This window comes from Ischnura elegans, chromosome 1, assembly GCF_921293095.1.
Source record: "Ischnura elegans chromosome 1, ioIscEleg1.1, whole genome shotgun sequence".
Taxonomy (NCBI): Eukaryota; Metazoa; Arthropoda; class Insecta; order Odonata; family Coenagrionidae; genus Ischnura; species Ischnura elegans.
The window spans coordinates 106,276,171-106,292,122 of record NC_060246.1 but is presented as its reverse complement, the minus strand read 5'-3'; the positions used below and the strand labels follow the sequence as shown (position 1 = coordinate 106,292,122).

Below are 15,952 nucleotides of genomic sequence, written 5' to 3'. Positions count from 1 at the left end.
GCTCTACTCTTTAGACTCCACGCCCCCGTTGGTTACCTACCGAGTACAATCTGCCACACTAGTTATGAGTAATTTCATTGTTTCATGCTAAGTTATTTGGTCAAAGATAGATTTTTGACGCGTAAAAATAGCTTCATTCAACTTTATTCCAAAGATATGCAGGGTGCGTTCCGAAAGTAACGCATTTGAATTTCCTGCGCCGCTTCTATTGCTCAGAGTGGTATCAAGCTACTTGGAGTTGGTGGAGTCAACGCTAAACTTTACAAATAAAACCAGTTTTAGTGCTTTCCAAGCTGTGAAAGCGATAGAACGTCAGTTATTGTAAACCTCTGCGCGCCGACATTGTCTCAAAAAAAATGGAATCGGCAATCGAATGAAGTTTAAGTTTTATGTTAAACTGAAAAAATCTTCTGAGGATACAATTTAAATTATTCGTGAGGCTTGCGGGGACTCTTTTCTGTCCTGAGAAGTTTGGAGTTGGTTAAAGGCCTTTCAGAAGGACCGGGAAGAGGTAAATCCCCCAGAATGGCAAGAATGAGCAAATAAAAAGTTAAATCAGTGCTCATTATCTTTTTAGAGAGCAAAGGAGTGGTCTATAAGGAATTTATTTCTCAAAGAAAGACAGTCAATACTGCCTATTACATGTAAGTGCTGTAAAGACTACGAAAAAGGGTCTTCAAGACATCTCCGCTACCTGGTTTCTCCATCTCGACAAAGCGCCTTGCCACAACGCTCTACGAGTCCGCGAGTTCCTGGCAAAACACGAGGTTCAAACGCTGCCCCAAACCCCAGTAGTCCAGAAGTCACCCCAGCAGACTTATTTGCATTACCTCAGATTAAGGTAGCCCTGAAATGAACCCATTTTTCGCTAATAGAAGAGACACAATCAGTCGTGACGAGGACATTGCGAGAGATCCGCGAAGAATCCTTCCTGTGTGCATAGCGGTCATGGCCGATTTGCTAGAAAAATATGTAAAACCCCAAGGGAAGTACTTTGAAGATTTCAAACTGTTCGTGCAAATATATTCAATAAGTTTCTTAAAAAAAATAGTTGAATTAGTTTCGGAACGCACCCTGTAGATCATTATTTAGTGCAATATAAAATTTCCAGCCTTTAAATTCATTGTACTAACTGTGGTGAAGCCGCCTAATTCTCTATTACACTCGAAATTTTAGAACGTTTGTTGATAAAGGTAAAGGAAAGCTGTATACGCAGAAAAATGTTTTTTTTTAGTTTAGCTTTATTTTGAAAACATTTTCCTTCCATAAAGTTTCATATAATTTGAGTCTTACAAAAGCTAGGTATGAATATAAATTCCAAACAAATGCCTAATTTTTTATGTAATGCATTCCTAATATGTATATTCTGCTGTTAGAAGCATAGCGAAATCGTACTAATCGTTCTCCCACTAAGGCTCGGCCTCTTCGGCCTTTTCTTGAAGGTTACGCTGCGGTTGTGAATTTTTCTAATAGGTGTTGTGCTAGTGGAGACCCGCTACTAAGACTCCCTATTTTCCTGCCCATTTTTCATTCCTTAATCCCTCCCCTCCTTCCCGCCCTATCCTTTCCCCTTCCCCCTCCCCGACTTATCCTTTCCCCTCCCCTCTCCCCGCACAATAAAAAGTATATGCCCCGTGAATGCGGGCTAGCATCGCTGAGGTTGTGATGTGCGAGTTGCCTATCCAGCCATGAACAGGCGCCCCTGCCGTTCCCATGTGAAAAGTCAAGATGCCGCTCATTCTGACCATCTTCTCATATTTGTTTTCATGTCCGCTTTGGAGGATCTAATCCTTAATTTGGTAAATCCAGGTTAACTGAGCCTTACTTGAATCCGTAGTGATCTTAGCATGCTTCTGTCTCCGCATTTATACTGCGCATTTTATTAAAGGTACAAATCTGAAGTCATCTTTGCTCTTAACTTCCTCACCTTCCCCACTTAAGACTTTTTCGTTTACAGCGATCGTTCGAGTTGATATATTTTATTTTTATCATACACTGTAAACGTATCGTGTTATTTTTCAAAGGCTGCGAATGAAATTCCTTGTTGAAACAGTAGAATCCATATGCTACGTAGGTTAATTTACCTTTTTTTTACTGAACTTGAAAAATCTTGTGTTAAAATATACTTTTCATAATATGTGTGACCCATTTTTCCTCTCTCAACACTCCTTCAATCAGCTGAAACTTAAAATATTTCATTGCAATGGTGTGCGTAGGTCTCCTAAAATGTATTAGATTGCCAAAGTTAAAATATTTATCGCGTAAAATGTATCGTTACTAGAGCCAGCCATCAGAAAATTCAGAAAAATAACTTCAACATTAGTATTTAAAATTGCAATGCAGCTAATCATCACAAGCATAAAGATGATTTGAAAATAAATGACAAACAAAAAAAAAACTTTCACTTCTGACGTGATATTGTTTGTAAGTTAGTTTCATAGCATTGACTTGATCGTGTGGTTTGCTATTAAGTTTTAATAATTGTGTTTAAATATCAAACAACAGCTGTATGATAGGCAATTAAGAATTAAAAAATGGATTACCAGGAAAAAGTATAGAAAATTTAGAATTTTATATTCAGGTGACGTAGTGGACAGTTTACTCTTAGTGGAGATAATTAACCGATTGAGGACAGCTCATGTGTAAGCCAGTGCAAATAAAGTGGTAATCATTCCTTATAAATCTAGTTTTCTTGTTTATTTCTTCATTTTGGCATATTTTTTTATTTCTTGAATGTCTTTGGCGAAGTAGAAATTTGATTGTCAGCTGAAATCAGAAAACACACTTGCAATGGCTTTACAGTATTAAATTTCTTGCGCTGCACCACGGTATCTTCAAAGTACATGACATTTACGTGGGGAAAGCATGGTAATTCCAAATTGGTTGAAGATTCGAAAGAATACACGGTAAATATTTCATCTTATCATCTCAAGCAGATATATCTAGGTATGAGACAATTACTCGAAGCTTAAACGTTGAAATTGTACTATGAAACCAATTAAATGAAATTATTTTGGATTGCGCTTATCCGTTTAGTCAACACCAAAGCAACTTGAAGAAGCTATTCAATGTGAAGAGAGTCGTGTAAATACGGCCCTACGAGTGGAATAAATCATCGCCGTGGAACGAATCTTCCGTTTGTTCTCTCGCCAGCAGTCGCAGTAGAGCCTTCTCCCGCCTTCCCTCCACGCTCGTTGGGATCCAAACGTGCAGACAATGGTCAGAATGTGTGGGCAGTTCTGAACGTTTTGACTAATTTCTCGCTTTGGACAGCCATAGGTCACAGTTAAGTAGATGTCCCGATAGCCATTCCGGAGCCGAAACCAATTTCTCTCACAGCTTGGTCTCTGGCATTCATTTCATTTTATTCCCCGGGAGTGGTTCTCGAGCACATCACACGTGAAAGATGCATTAGTTTCGTCGTTCCATTGAGCGCGTACGCTCATCATCAATTTATTCGCTATCACTTTGCTGTCGGAGAGAGGTGATCTCCGTATTCTTTGCATAAAATAAAACGAGCTGTCTTTCATTCATCATGTATGTGTTTCGCCTCAGAAGTAGACGGTGCGAATGGCTTAACTTGATTAGCATTCGACGTGAATTTATTCCATTTTATTCTCCTGCAATCCTTCTCTTCATCGCTTTCATCGTTCTATTTTTGTAAAATAATTTCATATAAAATGAAATAAAAATAATGAAAGTTTTCTCAGCAAACTAGATGAATAAATCTGCTAAAAGGATTAGAAAGAGTCGACAATTGTAAGAAATATGTGTCGCATGTATCGGAAGTTGTTTCTCGCATTCCCATATGTTATGATTATGATGAGCTCCCCCATAGTAGTTGCCTAAGTTCAAAAGTAATTCCTCCTCATTCTCAGATATTAATGACATATCTGAAAATTTCAATGCTAGCTCCAGTGTATTTTTCAATCTGCTATATTATAGCTAACTTGTTACTCGCTGACCTTTCTATTCCAATTTTTTTAGATTTTCATAATATGTTACTCTTTTCGCCTATCTTAACGTATACAAATCTATCTTTTGATTCGGTCGTTATTATCATCGGGCATTGCATTTTTTTCCATTAAGTACTCATTATTTGAAAAAAAAAGTCTGATATTTTTTGGACTCCAAAGAATAATATTGATGTTTCCATTCAAAGTCTTTTCATTTATAAGTTTTTTTATTTAAAATTTCCGGAATTATTATTGAAATTTGCTGTGCTCTACTCTATAACTTGTGCCAAGGAATACGCCTATATCAGTCTCACTAAGTGACTTACCTGTAAATAAATTATATTAATATTGCGTTTGAAAAATCGATTCAAAGTAGAACGTAATTACCTTCTTAATGACCCGCATCAGCATTGTACGTAGGAATCATTCTTATAATTATTCAAAATAGAGTTTTCGCCGGGCTTTCAGATTCCATTTTACACGTAACAATAATTCCGAGGTTACTTTTGACTACAACATAGGCTTACTACATCTTTGTATTTTTTCCAAGCTTTTGCTCCCATTTAGGTTTGATACCACGCAGTTGTTAATTTAAATTATTTTTCACGTGCATATTTTTGATTATTGATGCACTCATGTCGTTTGGATGACGTAGCTGAGAATTTGGAGAAGTCGTTTTTTCATTTCCACATGGGGTGGGAGAGAACAAAACAGTCGATGACAATACATCAGCATGTTCTTTTGGCTTGTAACTCGGGTGAAACTTGTATCTTATTTCGATTTAATACCCGTCTTATTGTAATTAGATGAAGTTTTCGCCTCTTAAATTTTTCTATGCTTTTTATTTATTTTAAATTTAATGGTTGACCTAAATGCTTTTTTATTACAAATGAATGGATTATGAATTAGTCCATACTCAGTAGTTTTCTTTCGCCGTCTAGGTTATACCGTTGGACACTGAAGAGGTCTACCGCTCGGAGTGGGATCCTTCGACCGGCAGGGCGCGGCTGAGTATTGCCGAAGTGTATCCAGAAGACGAGGGCGAGTACACCTGCGTCGCATTCAACGACCTCGGCAAAGCCCATACCTCTGCCTGCCTCCTCGTTGATGGTAAGAATTGCATTCTGTCGAATTATTTCAAATGATTACTTTAATTTCTATTCTAATTCCCCGCAGTGAGAACTTATTATGTTGGCGCCGGGGGAGAACTCGGTGGCGCCGGGGGAGAACTCGGTGGCGCCGGGGTAAAGCCCCCGACTGCCAACCTAGATGTTGCGGGTTCGAATCCCGCCTGGGTGGCTTGACCACCATCCAGGGCATGGATGTTTGTGAATGTCTAACAAGTTAATTCTAAGAGACGACAACTCTGTCCTAAAATTTGCTTGTATAATAAAGACAAATTATTATTATTATTATGTTTGTTTAGTAATGTATCTCCCACTAACTTTTGCCTATTATCATTTATTCCTAATAATTTTGTCGTGGATTCACATATTGACGTATAATCAAGTTATTAATATTGCAGTAAATACTTTTCCTCGAGTAATATTTTTCTATTGTGAACTTGAGAACAAATGCGAGGAGTGAAAGAAGCCTTAAGTTCCATTGTTTTTATTTTAACTTTATTTCTATTTACCTATCCATGATTCTTCAGTTTCTCATTTAACGAACCTATTTTTTCATAAAAGGTTTATGAATTTTGTCATTCACTGTTCGTAGCCGGGAAGATGTAGCTTAGATCATGTAAACAATAGGTGCGCAGCTTGGGCAAAATATTGGCCCCAGCATCATTTTTCGTCAAGATCCGTGAGTAGTTTTCTCTGAAACATAAGTGCCATACACTTCATTAGCCGTGCTGCGCATGCCCATTCCTAATCAATTTTGTCACGAATGGGCTCCTCAGGTAAATTGTAAACAATGTGACGTTAGGGGTCAGAGTTGACGTCAGGAACAACTTCTCACGGGAAAACTTTATAAAGGTGCTATATAGCATACTGTTAACACATATTAACGAAAGGTGAGATTCGAAATAGTTTAAATTGAAATAATTTTGCTGCTGCTATCATGGAATTTACCTCATCTAGATTTTAAAACTCTGATGCGTAGTTTTCCGCGGCGTTGTCTAGATTAGGTCTCCATGCTACTGGGTTTCACCGCGTGGATTTTCTTTGCGACGACAGTTTCTCCGGTATTCCAGGAGCATGGAGACATCATTTTAAAACTCTGTTTATGTCATTGAACGGCAGTCTTGTGATTTCAGTTGTCCCCTTAAAGCGTGTAATTTTAGGCCGATGGTGACCCGAGGGCACGTTGTTTTGTGGAACTCCTTCATAGCAGAAAAGTAATTAAACTTTGCAAAATTTCACTCAATATGTCTATAATTTATATCTGTCCACATGTTTCCCTGCACTGAAGCATCATCAGGACTATGTCTTCTTTCCTAATAATACAGCTGTGCAGTAAAAAATATTGACTAGAATAAATTATTGATAGTAATAATAAAAGAGCTGAAGTAATTTTCCACACTTTTTAATTTGTTCAACTGGTTTCAATATTTTGACATCATTATCAAGAGCTGTCTTTATTATTTCTATAGAATTCTACAGCTGTTTTTATTATTACCATCGATGAATTTCCAAAAAGTGAGCTCGTCGACAATCAATCAAACTATTGTTATATTGAGTGTAATCTTGCAATGTTCAATTACTCATCCGCCAATTAACCGCAAGTTGGCGCATAACATCCTCCACGACGCGTCGTAATTTGCCGAAGTCAACCAAAAACTTCGGCTTCGGAGATGTCATCATGTATCGTGGGTACCGCCCCTCATCAACTCAATATTGTTGTCGTTCCAGTTCCAGAGGAGAAGGAGACCCTGCTGACGCGCCAGCTGACGAGGCCTCCAGGGCTGCTCCTGTCGGCGGCATCCACGCCGCGCTCCACGCCACGCGGCACGCCCAGGGCCACGCCCTCTCGCAGCAAATCACCCTCCATCCCACGTGAGTCGTCCGCACCATTTGGGCCACACGCATTCCCACTTCATCTGACTCCTCCACAACTACCTTCCCTCTTTCATGAACGTTCTACTTGGGTGAGAAACTTCAAAGCAATACAGGCGCAAATTGCCAACGTAAATATATTGAAAATATATTTGTTAATGTCACAGAGCTTTATTCGATTTCAACCTTGACCGGCATTAGCACACACTTGTCAATATCGTGAAATTGGTCGAGTTTTTACCGAAAAACCTGTGTTTTATTGACAAATTTTTCGTTATATTTATGGAGTTTCACAAAATTACCTATTAAACAATTGAATAATTGGAGAACTGTTGACGATATGGAACTATACTTTCCAAGTGCCTACACGTATTGGTTGCATGTACTCATATGCTTTTGAGTCATACAAATTATTAAATTTTTTTAAATGTTCCATTGATATGCCTTAACTGCGTAGTTGTAGTTAAAATTCGTAGAAGTTTCTTGCCAAGGAGTAAATTCAAGTTGGATACAAAAAATAATTTAATTTTTTATTGCTTTCTACTGTACTGTCCTCAGTAGATGAAAATATTAGTTATTTTGGCCTGGAAGTTCAAGTTGTATTCCTGAACTGGGAAATACATTAATTAGTGTTTGCCTATTTTTAGGCTCAATACGGTTCAGAGTATAATTATATTGAATCAAGTTCCCTTAATATTTATCATAATAGTTGACTTGAAATTTTTCTTTATTATTTTGCGGTAAAAAACTCTTATTTTATTCATTGTAACATTTTAAATAAAATTTCTTTTAGATAGGATTTCTTTTATTTCCACCCTTGTATTAGTTTAGGCCTTCTGCCCGTCATTACCTTGGAAAAGCAATTCTTCTTCGTTTTCAAAAGCAATGTTTTACCTGCAATGAGCTCATATTGCCTATGAAGTGGCTAAATAATTTTAATTGCTTTTTTTAAACATTTATTTGAAAACTTTTAGAGAATTAAATTATCATGTGAATATTGTTTATAGGCATCATTGTTTCAATGCGTTTTACGATGTCTGCGATGTCTTTTGTTGCGTCAAGCCATGTCGTTGTTTCCATGCAACGAGAAAACATTTACTATGTCTTACGATATATCTCACCGCATTATCGTCCTGCACTCATTCAAATTAATTGGTACGCTGCTCAAGCCATTCTTCCGGGCAAATTACGTCCGCTCCTGCGATCGGAACGTGCAGCTGTTTCTTCCCGCTGTGCATTCCTAATGAGTTTCACTCTTTTTTCCCGCTTTCTCATTCTCCTTCCATACGTACACTCAATATTCTTTACCAAATCCTTGAATTTAGAATGTATTCCAACATTCCGCCGTTCTTTTAATGTGTCGTATTTCCCCCATGTCACGTGTTCTCAAATTGAAATCTCTATACATAACCCGAACATTTAATTTGTTTCTCTAAATTCTTGGTCTCATTGGTTTACGTCAAAAACAACTTATAAAAATTTATTCCCAAATTAAAACTATGTCTTTCAATATTCATCCAATATATATTTACAATCTTGACTTTTATTTCTGGCCACTCATAAATAAATAAAACTTGTTCATATCTAAATTATTTTATAAAATTAGAATCAGGGGATAATATAAACTGAATCTTAAGAATCATTTCGTGGAATTCATTTTTATTGTGATAATTAAACCTAATATAATGATTTTATTTGGGTATTAACTATTCTTCTCATTTCAGGCGATATTGGTTACTCACGTTCTGAGAGATCTCAAGGTATTACTCGTAAATATATGTTTAAGTTTTCATCCCAATAATGTACTTGCACGGCACAATACCCTAGTGTTTTTTTTTCACTGTGCTTTTGAATTTTTCCAATAGTTTGGCTGGATTTCATTTCACGGTGCCACTCACCATTAATAAATTAATCGGCAAGTGGTTATTCAATTGTAAATAATACTCCAACGAACTTTATTCTAATGATTTTTCCTGGTGTGATTGTGGGCGAATATACCTTCTCAAATCATGCACATCCAACCCAACTATAATCCATAAAATTTTGAGTGTAATTCTTTATTGTCCGTGGGAAAGTTTATGGAAGAAAATATTGGCGTTTTCTGTGTTCATCGCTTTTTATTTTAATAATCGTTCATGCATTCTTTGGAGGATAAAAAATAGCTCATATCGAATTTTCAGGATCTGAAGGAAATTCTTTCAATCGTGCATGAGGCAAATGAGGTGATATAAACAGGCGTCATAGTAAATCCTAAATATGAATTATTTTAATACTATTTATTATTTTATATGAAAGTATAGTCCATAGGATTGAGTATTATGCTCTTTTAATTAAATGATAAATAATTTAAGCTCCTTCTTGACCGATATACTTGCTATAAATTGTCAAATTGTTTTTCCATTCGTTTTATATTAAAGAAATTTAGGATCAATGTCGTCACAAAATAAATAACCTGAAGAGTTAAAAAGTTGTGGTGCCCATAGTTCGATCTTCATCACCATCTTATTTCATACCGAACAAAACATTTTTACATGCATTCTTTTAATTTTTATATTAAATGCCTGTGCACGAATAACAAAAGTGCAATCAGTGTTCATTAGCATCATCGTGTTGCTTTGTTTTCTTAAAAACATAAAGATTTCAGCTTCGGAAATTCTTACGATTTTCCGGCGATGGCATTTTCGACCCACAACGTGATTTCTATTCATTTTTACCGATTGAGTCAACCAGTAAAAATTTTTCTTTTTGGACCAGAAGAGGGAATAGCGGGAAGAGAGGAATGCAGCAAGATAGTGCTATCTTTTAATTAATCTCTAAGTACGTGAAAGTCTCCTAGGAGACTAATGTCTTTTCCTCCGCTCTGGCGTTTGAAGCGCTGAAAAGAACGAGCGTGTTGAGACGGGAGCACGTGGGGAAAGCGCTCTCCGACCCACGCATTCCATGTCATCCAATTAACTCCGCCGCTCGAACGCATAAAACATGGGCTCCTTTTCTGTCCATTTGAGTCGCTCAGGTCTCCGATTCCCAATTTTTACATCTCCTCAGGAAAATATATATCCCTCACGGTGAATTCCTATTGTTCCACCCTGATAATTAGTGTGTGGGACCAGCAGACATAATGGTGACAGGAAGTGAAGCTTTTTTTTAGTAAAATTTTCGCTTTTCTCTTTTCCCGGAGGATGGTCTGTGAGTCAATGAGACGGTTGATGGTTTTATTTTTTGAAAAGACTATCGTTTGTTAGGTCGCACTTAAGCATACCCGTAGGTCTACACGGCAAAAATCAGTTCAGCAATGTTCAAAAATCAGTTCAGTATCGATTATAACTTTCTAAATGGTTCTCCTATTCTTGGGACATTAGTAAATGGGACTGATGACAATTTAATAGCTGAAGAAGGTTCTGTTTCGCTGCTTTAATCCTGCTTTTAAATTCTGTCGCAGCCAACGGTCCTCGAACGCCGAATATCTTCAGCATTGATTTCTCACATGCACTGTAGTAGTACTAGTTTTCTTACCCCAGCCCATCTTCCATTGATCCGGATCTTTACTAAAATATTAAAAGTTTAAATAAAATCGTGGTCATATTTCTGCTGTAGAGCCGTAATTGTATCATTATTCGGCTATTAATAAAAGTATTTTTTTCGTTGACAGAGTATATTTCGAATGTCTGAAATCAATTCATCTCATGACTCGGTCATTGCCTGTTACGTCAACATTCTTCGATAAAGGTTTTGAAAAAACATATCAAGAGTAATTTTTTGCATATAAGGGATAGTAATTTACTTAAATTCGAAGAATGATCCTGTTATTTCGTAAAAAATGAAATTAAAGTCAAAACTACATGGTTTTGCACTCTTCAACCTTACCATACTATATAAAGAGATGGCATAATCCTTGTGAGATTGAAAACAATATGATTTCTAAAACGTATTTCTAATGTTTGGAAGGAAATTTCTTAGCTTTTTCTATTTCTATTTCGATTTCTATTATGAGAGTTTGCGATTGTAACTGGTAGCTATGGATATATGCAGTGGTTTTCGCTCTCACCTTATTCATCAATCAGCATCTTAATAAGCTTGCCATTTTTTGCTTGTGATGTTTAGCTAACACTTGAGTGGCTGTCTCCAGAGTCGTGCGCAATTGCGACAAAATGGAAGGCTATTTATGGCTTGTTAACGTCCTAATAAGTTTTTTCTATTTGCTAACACCACTATGGAATTTCATTCCAAATGCGCATGAATCAACACACACCTAGGAATAATGCGTTGGTGCTGCAATTCCGCCTCAACCGGTTCGGAGAGAGTGCAATAACCCTTCGCAATGATGCTACCCCCTCCCCTTTCCTCACCATCCCCCGGATGACAATGGATAAAGAGACTATGCGTTATCCGATGGCACGCGCCCATTACCTACTCCCACCACCCAAAGGCTCTTTCTTAGCTTAATATTAGTCAAAGAGATATGACTTAGGTGTTGAGAGTTTGCGAAGGTTTCTATAAGTTAAAACCACTGAAAAAGGCTTGATTTTTAACGTAGCCGTTAATTGAGAAAATACCGTCTTTCTCTCTATCCCATAAAATTGCTAGGAATACAGGTAGTGTATTAGTAGTGCTAAAAATAATCGAAATTCCGCTCAAACAGGGTGGCTGCTGTTCTAGACAACCTAGCAAGTGATGGAATTTCACTGGATGTGGTCTTGTAATGTCTAAATTAATCTGACCAAGTCATCTTTTACGTAAAACTTAAATGACGATACTTTATCATCTTCTCACATTCGGGTAGCTATAAATTTCATATTTGAACAATCCGCAATTCCTCATCGATATCCTCAAATAAACTATCAAATGTGACCAATTGCGTTATCGATATTTCTATGTAATAATTATTGGGTTTACTTTGAGCGAATCCAACCAAAATGGTATTTAAAATGAAGTTGTTTTCTCCCTGAGAGAGTGCACCCTATGTGTTTGATCTTATCCTCGGTAGCCTATTATTGTCATGAAACTAGTTAAATATTTTCAAGTATCTTTAACGGTATATCATTAAGATGATGCTCATTGACGCTTATTCAATGCCAAAATATATTTTGACTCGTACTTTTACAATATTTTTATCATTTATTTTAACGCCACTGAATCATTTCTTTTAATTTATCAAAACGTTAATATTTTAATTTCACATGATGAAAAATTGAGGAAAATTGTGGAAGTTGTCTCGAAAATCTGTAAGGAATATCAGTTTGTTATTTTAATGGCCATTCTGTTCACTCGTTTCATTATTGTTTAATTACCTGAGCAGTGATTTGAGCCTTATTTCACATATTTCTCAGGGCCATAATAAGTCAAGACGATGACCATTTGAAACGTGACGGTAGTGCATCTGGCTTCCAATCTATGTAAGATGTATTTGCCAAAGACTAATTGCAGATCATTTGCCAGTTTACAAGTAGCAGTATCATGCTAGAAAAGCCTCTATAATCAATTCAGCATTATTTGCAATAACATATAATTCAGAATTACAATTTTGGGCTGCTACTCATCCCGGTATAAGACTGAGGCGCGCTAAATTCTCCCAATTTGTCTATTCGGGTCATTTTCATGAGCCAATACCTAATACAAAGGATTTTCTTTGGAGTTTTACGTAGCATTTATCCAGTTTTGAACCCGTGACCCGTGAGTAGTAGTCCAACGCTCTACCTGCTGGGCCATAAATTTTGTTCAGAATTTGTCCATTACAATTTTTGCTGCAACTCATCCCGGTATAAGTCAAAGGCGCGCTAAATTCTCTCAATTTAACTGTTAGGGTCAATTCCCTTAACCAAGACACAATGCGAAAGGATTATCTCGGAAGGTTTACGTCAGCATTATCTATTTTTGAACCCGTGACTCTTAGATTAGTAGTCCAACGCTCTACTTACTGGGCCACCGAGCTCGCATCCTTACGTATCAAAGTTCAAAATGTATTGTGTGAGCAGGACTTAACTTTGGATGTGTATGTTTCTGTGCGCAGGGCGTCGCGGCGAGTCGGACACGAGGCGGTCGGGGGGAGTGGTGGGCTCCGCCCTGGTGCACCCACGCCACCTCCGGGTGGCCGCCCCCAAATTCTACGCAGTGCCGCACAACCGCGTGGCCGAGGAAGGCGAGACGGTGCGTTTCACGTGCGCCATCGCGGGACACCCGCTGCCCTGGGCGTCGTGGGACAAGGACGGGCTCAGGATCACGCCCACGGCCAGGATATCCCTCTCCGAGAAGGACGACCTCAGGATCCTGACCCTCTCCGAGGTGACGACGGAGGACGCGGGCCTCTACAGGGTCACCCTCGAGAACGAAGTGGGCAGGGTGGAGGCATCCGCCAGGCTGGACGTCATCGGTGAGTGTAGTCGGTGGAAGTGATGCTCGGATTCACGAATGTAGTAGAGGGTATATGAACGATCATATGGTTGGTGACAAAGTAATAGAGATTAGCTTTTTTCATCTTCTCCCCTTGCGAACAAGATTGAAATGCAAGCATCCCAGGTAACGTGATCCGCCTCTCATTATAAGACCTTTTTGTACCTTGGAAAATCGATGGTTGGATAATTCCAACTGTATCCTTTGTGTAACATGCTATATATCTTGAATAAAATTTTCATTTCCATTTAATTTTATGCTCAGTAAAAGGAATGGTATAATAATTTTAATATAATCTATTGATCAGTATTCGATCACTATCTTCATTTCCATATCGATGGCTAAGTTCTAACAACATGTACCTCAAAATTTGGTCGGTTTGACACAGGTATCATAAACAAAGTGTAATGATATTTAAAAATAAAATTCAAGCAAAAATTAACTCTTTGTTTGCAAATGAATGCTTCTTTTCCAGTTTTATGAACTTTAGGTTTTTTATTACAGTGTACAATTAAAAATACAAATCGTTTCTTTTGGTCTCCTGAAAAGTTGCTGTTTTTTAGATTCGTGTTGTTAGAACTTAGCCATCGATATGCCTAAGTATTATTGAAAAGAGGATACTTCAGTGTTGCTCCCAGCTCTTTGGCTATTGCGCCGCCAACTTGAGGGCACTGTTTGTATTTACTCTGAAATTGAAAAGCGCCACAAACGTGATATCAAATACTCCGCATTTAGATCTTCGCTCAGTGCACTGTTGTCTATGCGTCGGTCTGCGAAGGAAGGAGAATCTCGGTTGTGTATATGTTAGCATTACTGTTTTTCTCTTGTGATAGTGATACATGCATTCCAAACGCTTCATGAATGTGGAGTTGCCTGCCAATCGCTAGTTGTTGGTTGGCATGGCTCTCTGCTGAGGGTTTGGGCTCGCAGTCTAATGTCTCGATGATCTCCCTTCATCGATGCCTATGGTCAGGTTATTCATCATGCATGTGCATCTCTTTCCCTTTGCGGCGTGCGTCACTGCCTTTAGTGCCCAGCTGCTGCCACGCCTCTGGAGACGTGACCCGTGATTTACGCGAGGCGTTGCCTCCTCGGAACGGATGCAATCGAGCAGTTGTCAAATTAGCGTCGCAATATTGAATAATGGGGGTTTTGTTTCTTCGTCATTATTGTGACTGTTTGGGATATCTGTTCATACATTCTTCACTTTTACCCTGTAGCTACTTTATAGTACTTTTATTTGTCCAATGTTCGGGTTTGAGTGGGTGACATCGTTGTAGCGTCGTAATATTTAATAATTGGGGTTTGTCTCTTCACAAGTTTTGTTACGACTTGGGATCCCTCATTCCTCAGGTTTTTGTACCTATTAATTGGAGTTATATCATACTCATGCGCGTAAACTTTCGTTGTTATTTCTGCCCTCATATCATTGTTTGACGTTATGTTTGACGAAGATAAGGATTCCATTTTGGTTCGAGTTATTCAACGCTAACATTTACCCTGATTAGCACTTATGAGACAGGAACCGTGATTGATGACCCTCATTTTCACTTTATCGTTGATAACGGTTGCCAGCCGTATTCGTTGATATTTTTGTCCTCTTTTTCTAATATTATGGCACCAAAATATCGATGTACGAAAGTGTGAGTAGTTTAATTTATTCATTGCTCATTTTAACTTATTTAGCAATACCCTATACTTTTGTCATGCATATGTTTTCTTCTTATATTTTCATAGCAAGAGCTCCGAACATTTTCCCGCATTATCCATTTATATTTCCATGCATTATCTGGTTAAAGGGCAGCAAGCCTGTCGTTAAATTATATTATTATTAATACGATTTCTTGACTATGGATACCAAAGTATAACTCATGACTTTTTGCATTGATGGGTCAATGGTGCTCTTTTTTTCATCTTAAAAGTCTAGGTAATACCTTGAAGGTCGCGTAACAATTAGCGAAGCATTTTTACTTTGAAAATGGGACTTCATTTTCACATTTTTTTCTCCGACCTTTCGGATGCTATCCAGTAGCTATAAAGTTTAAATTTGACACACATATTTCACGGTTATCATGGGTTTATAAAATATTTTCTTTGACATACATAGAAATAACTTGTTTTTACTTCAGTAAAATACAAAAAAAATTGGCTATTGATTTTCGAGTTACCTACTTGTTAAAATTACATTGATCACTTAATCTCGAGGTGAAATATGAAAAATTTATAACCCGGGTTAATAATTGTGAATATTTTCATTAGTACTAGGTCTACTTTGCAATCTGTAATCAACCCCATGATGCAATGACTGCTTATAATTTGACAAACTTCTTGTGGTTAATAGCGAGAGTTTTATGAGTTTCCCTCAATTTTCAGATACTTGCGTCATTGGGTGTGTCTCTTTTGGTGATATCTAAATTATGGCTTGTTTTTCAATTGAATATTTTATATATCCATTTATTTCTACTTCTTTGTTTTGATATTCGGATACCATTACAATTTAATGTCTTTTTGCATTAATAAATATGACGATAAGACCTAAAACAGTTTGTGATACCATTTTCAGCATTGCTCTCCGCAGAATCATATGGGATACAGTTTTGATCCTTCACA

General features: G+C 37.5%; 1 protein-coding gene across 1 annotated transcript in view; it reads left to right on the top strand.

Annotated features, from left to right (window-relative positions):
• Positions 1-15,952, top strand: part of LOC124157835 (titin homolog) — a 401,563-nt gene that overhangs the window by 339,948 nt on the left and 45,663 nt on the right. The window contains exons 32-35 of the mRNA XM_046532910.1: positions 4,898-5,066; positions 6,812-6,955; positions 8,680-8,715; positions 12,963-13,322. Coding sequence (XP_046388866.1) covers positions 4,898-5,066; positions 6,812-6,955; positions 8,680-8,715; positions 12,963-13,322 — 709 coding nt within the window. The remainder of the gene's footprint in view (positions 1-4,897; positions 5,067-6,811; positions 6,956-8,679; positions 8,716-12,962; positions 13,323-15,952) is intronic.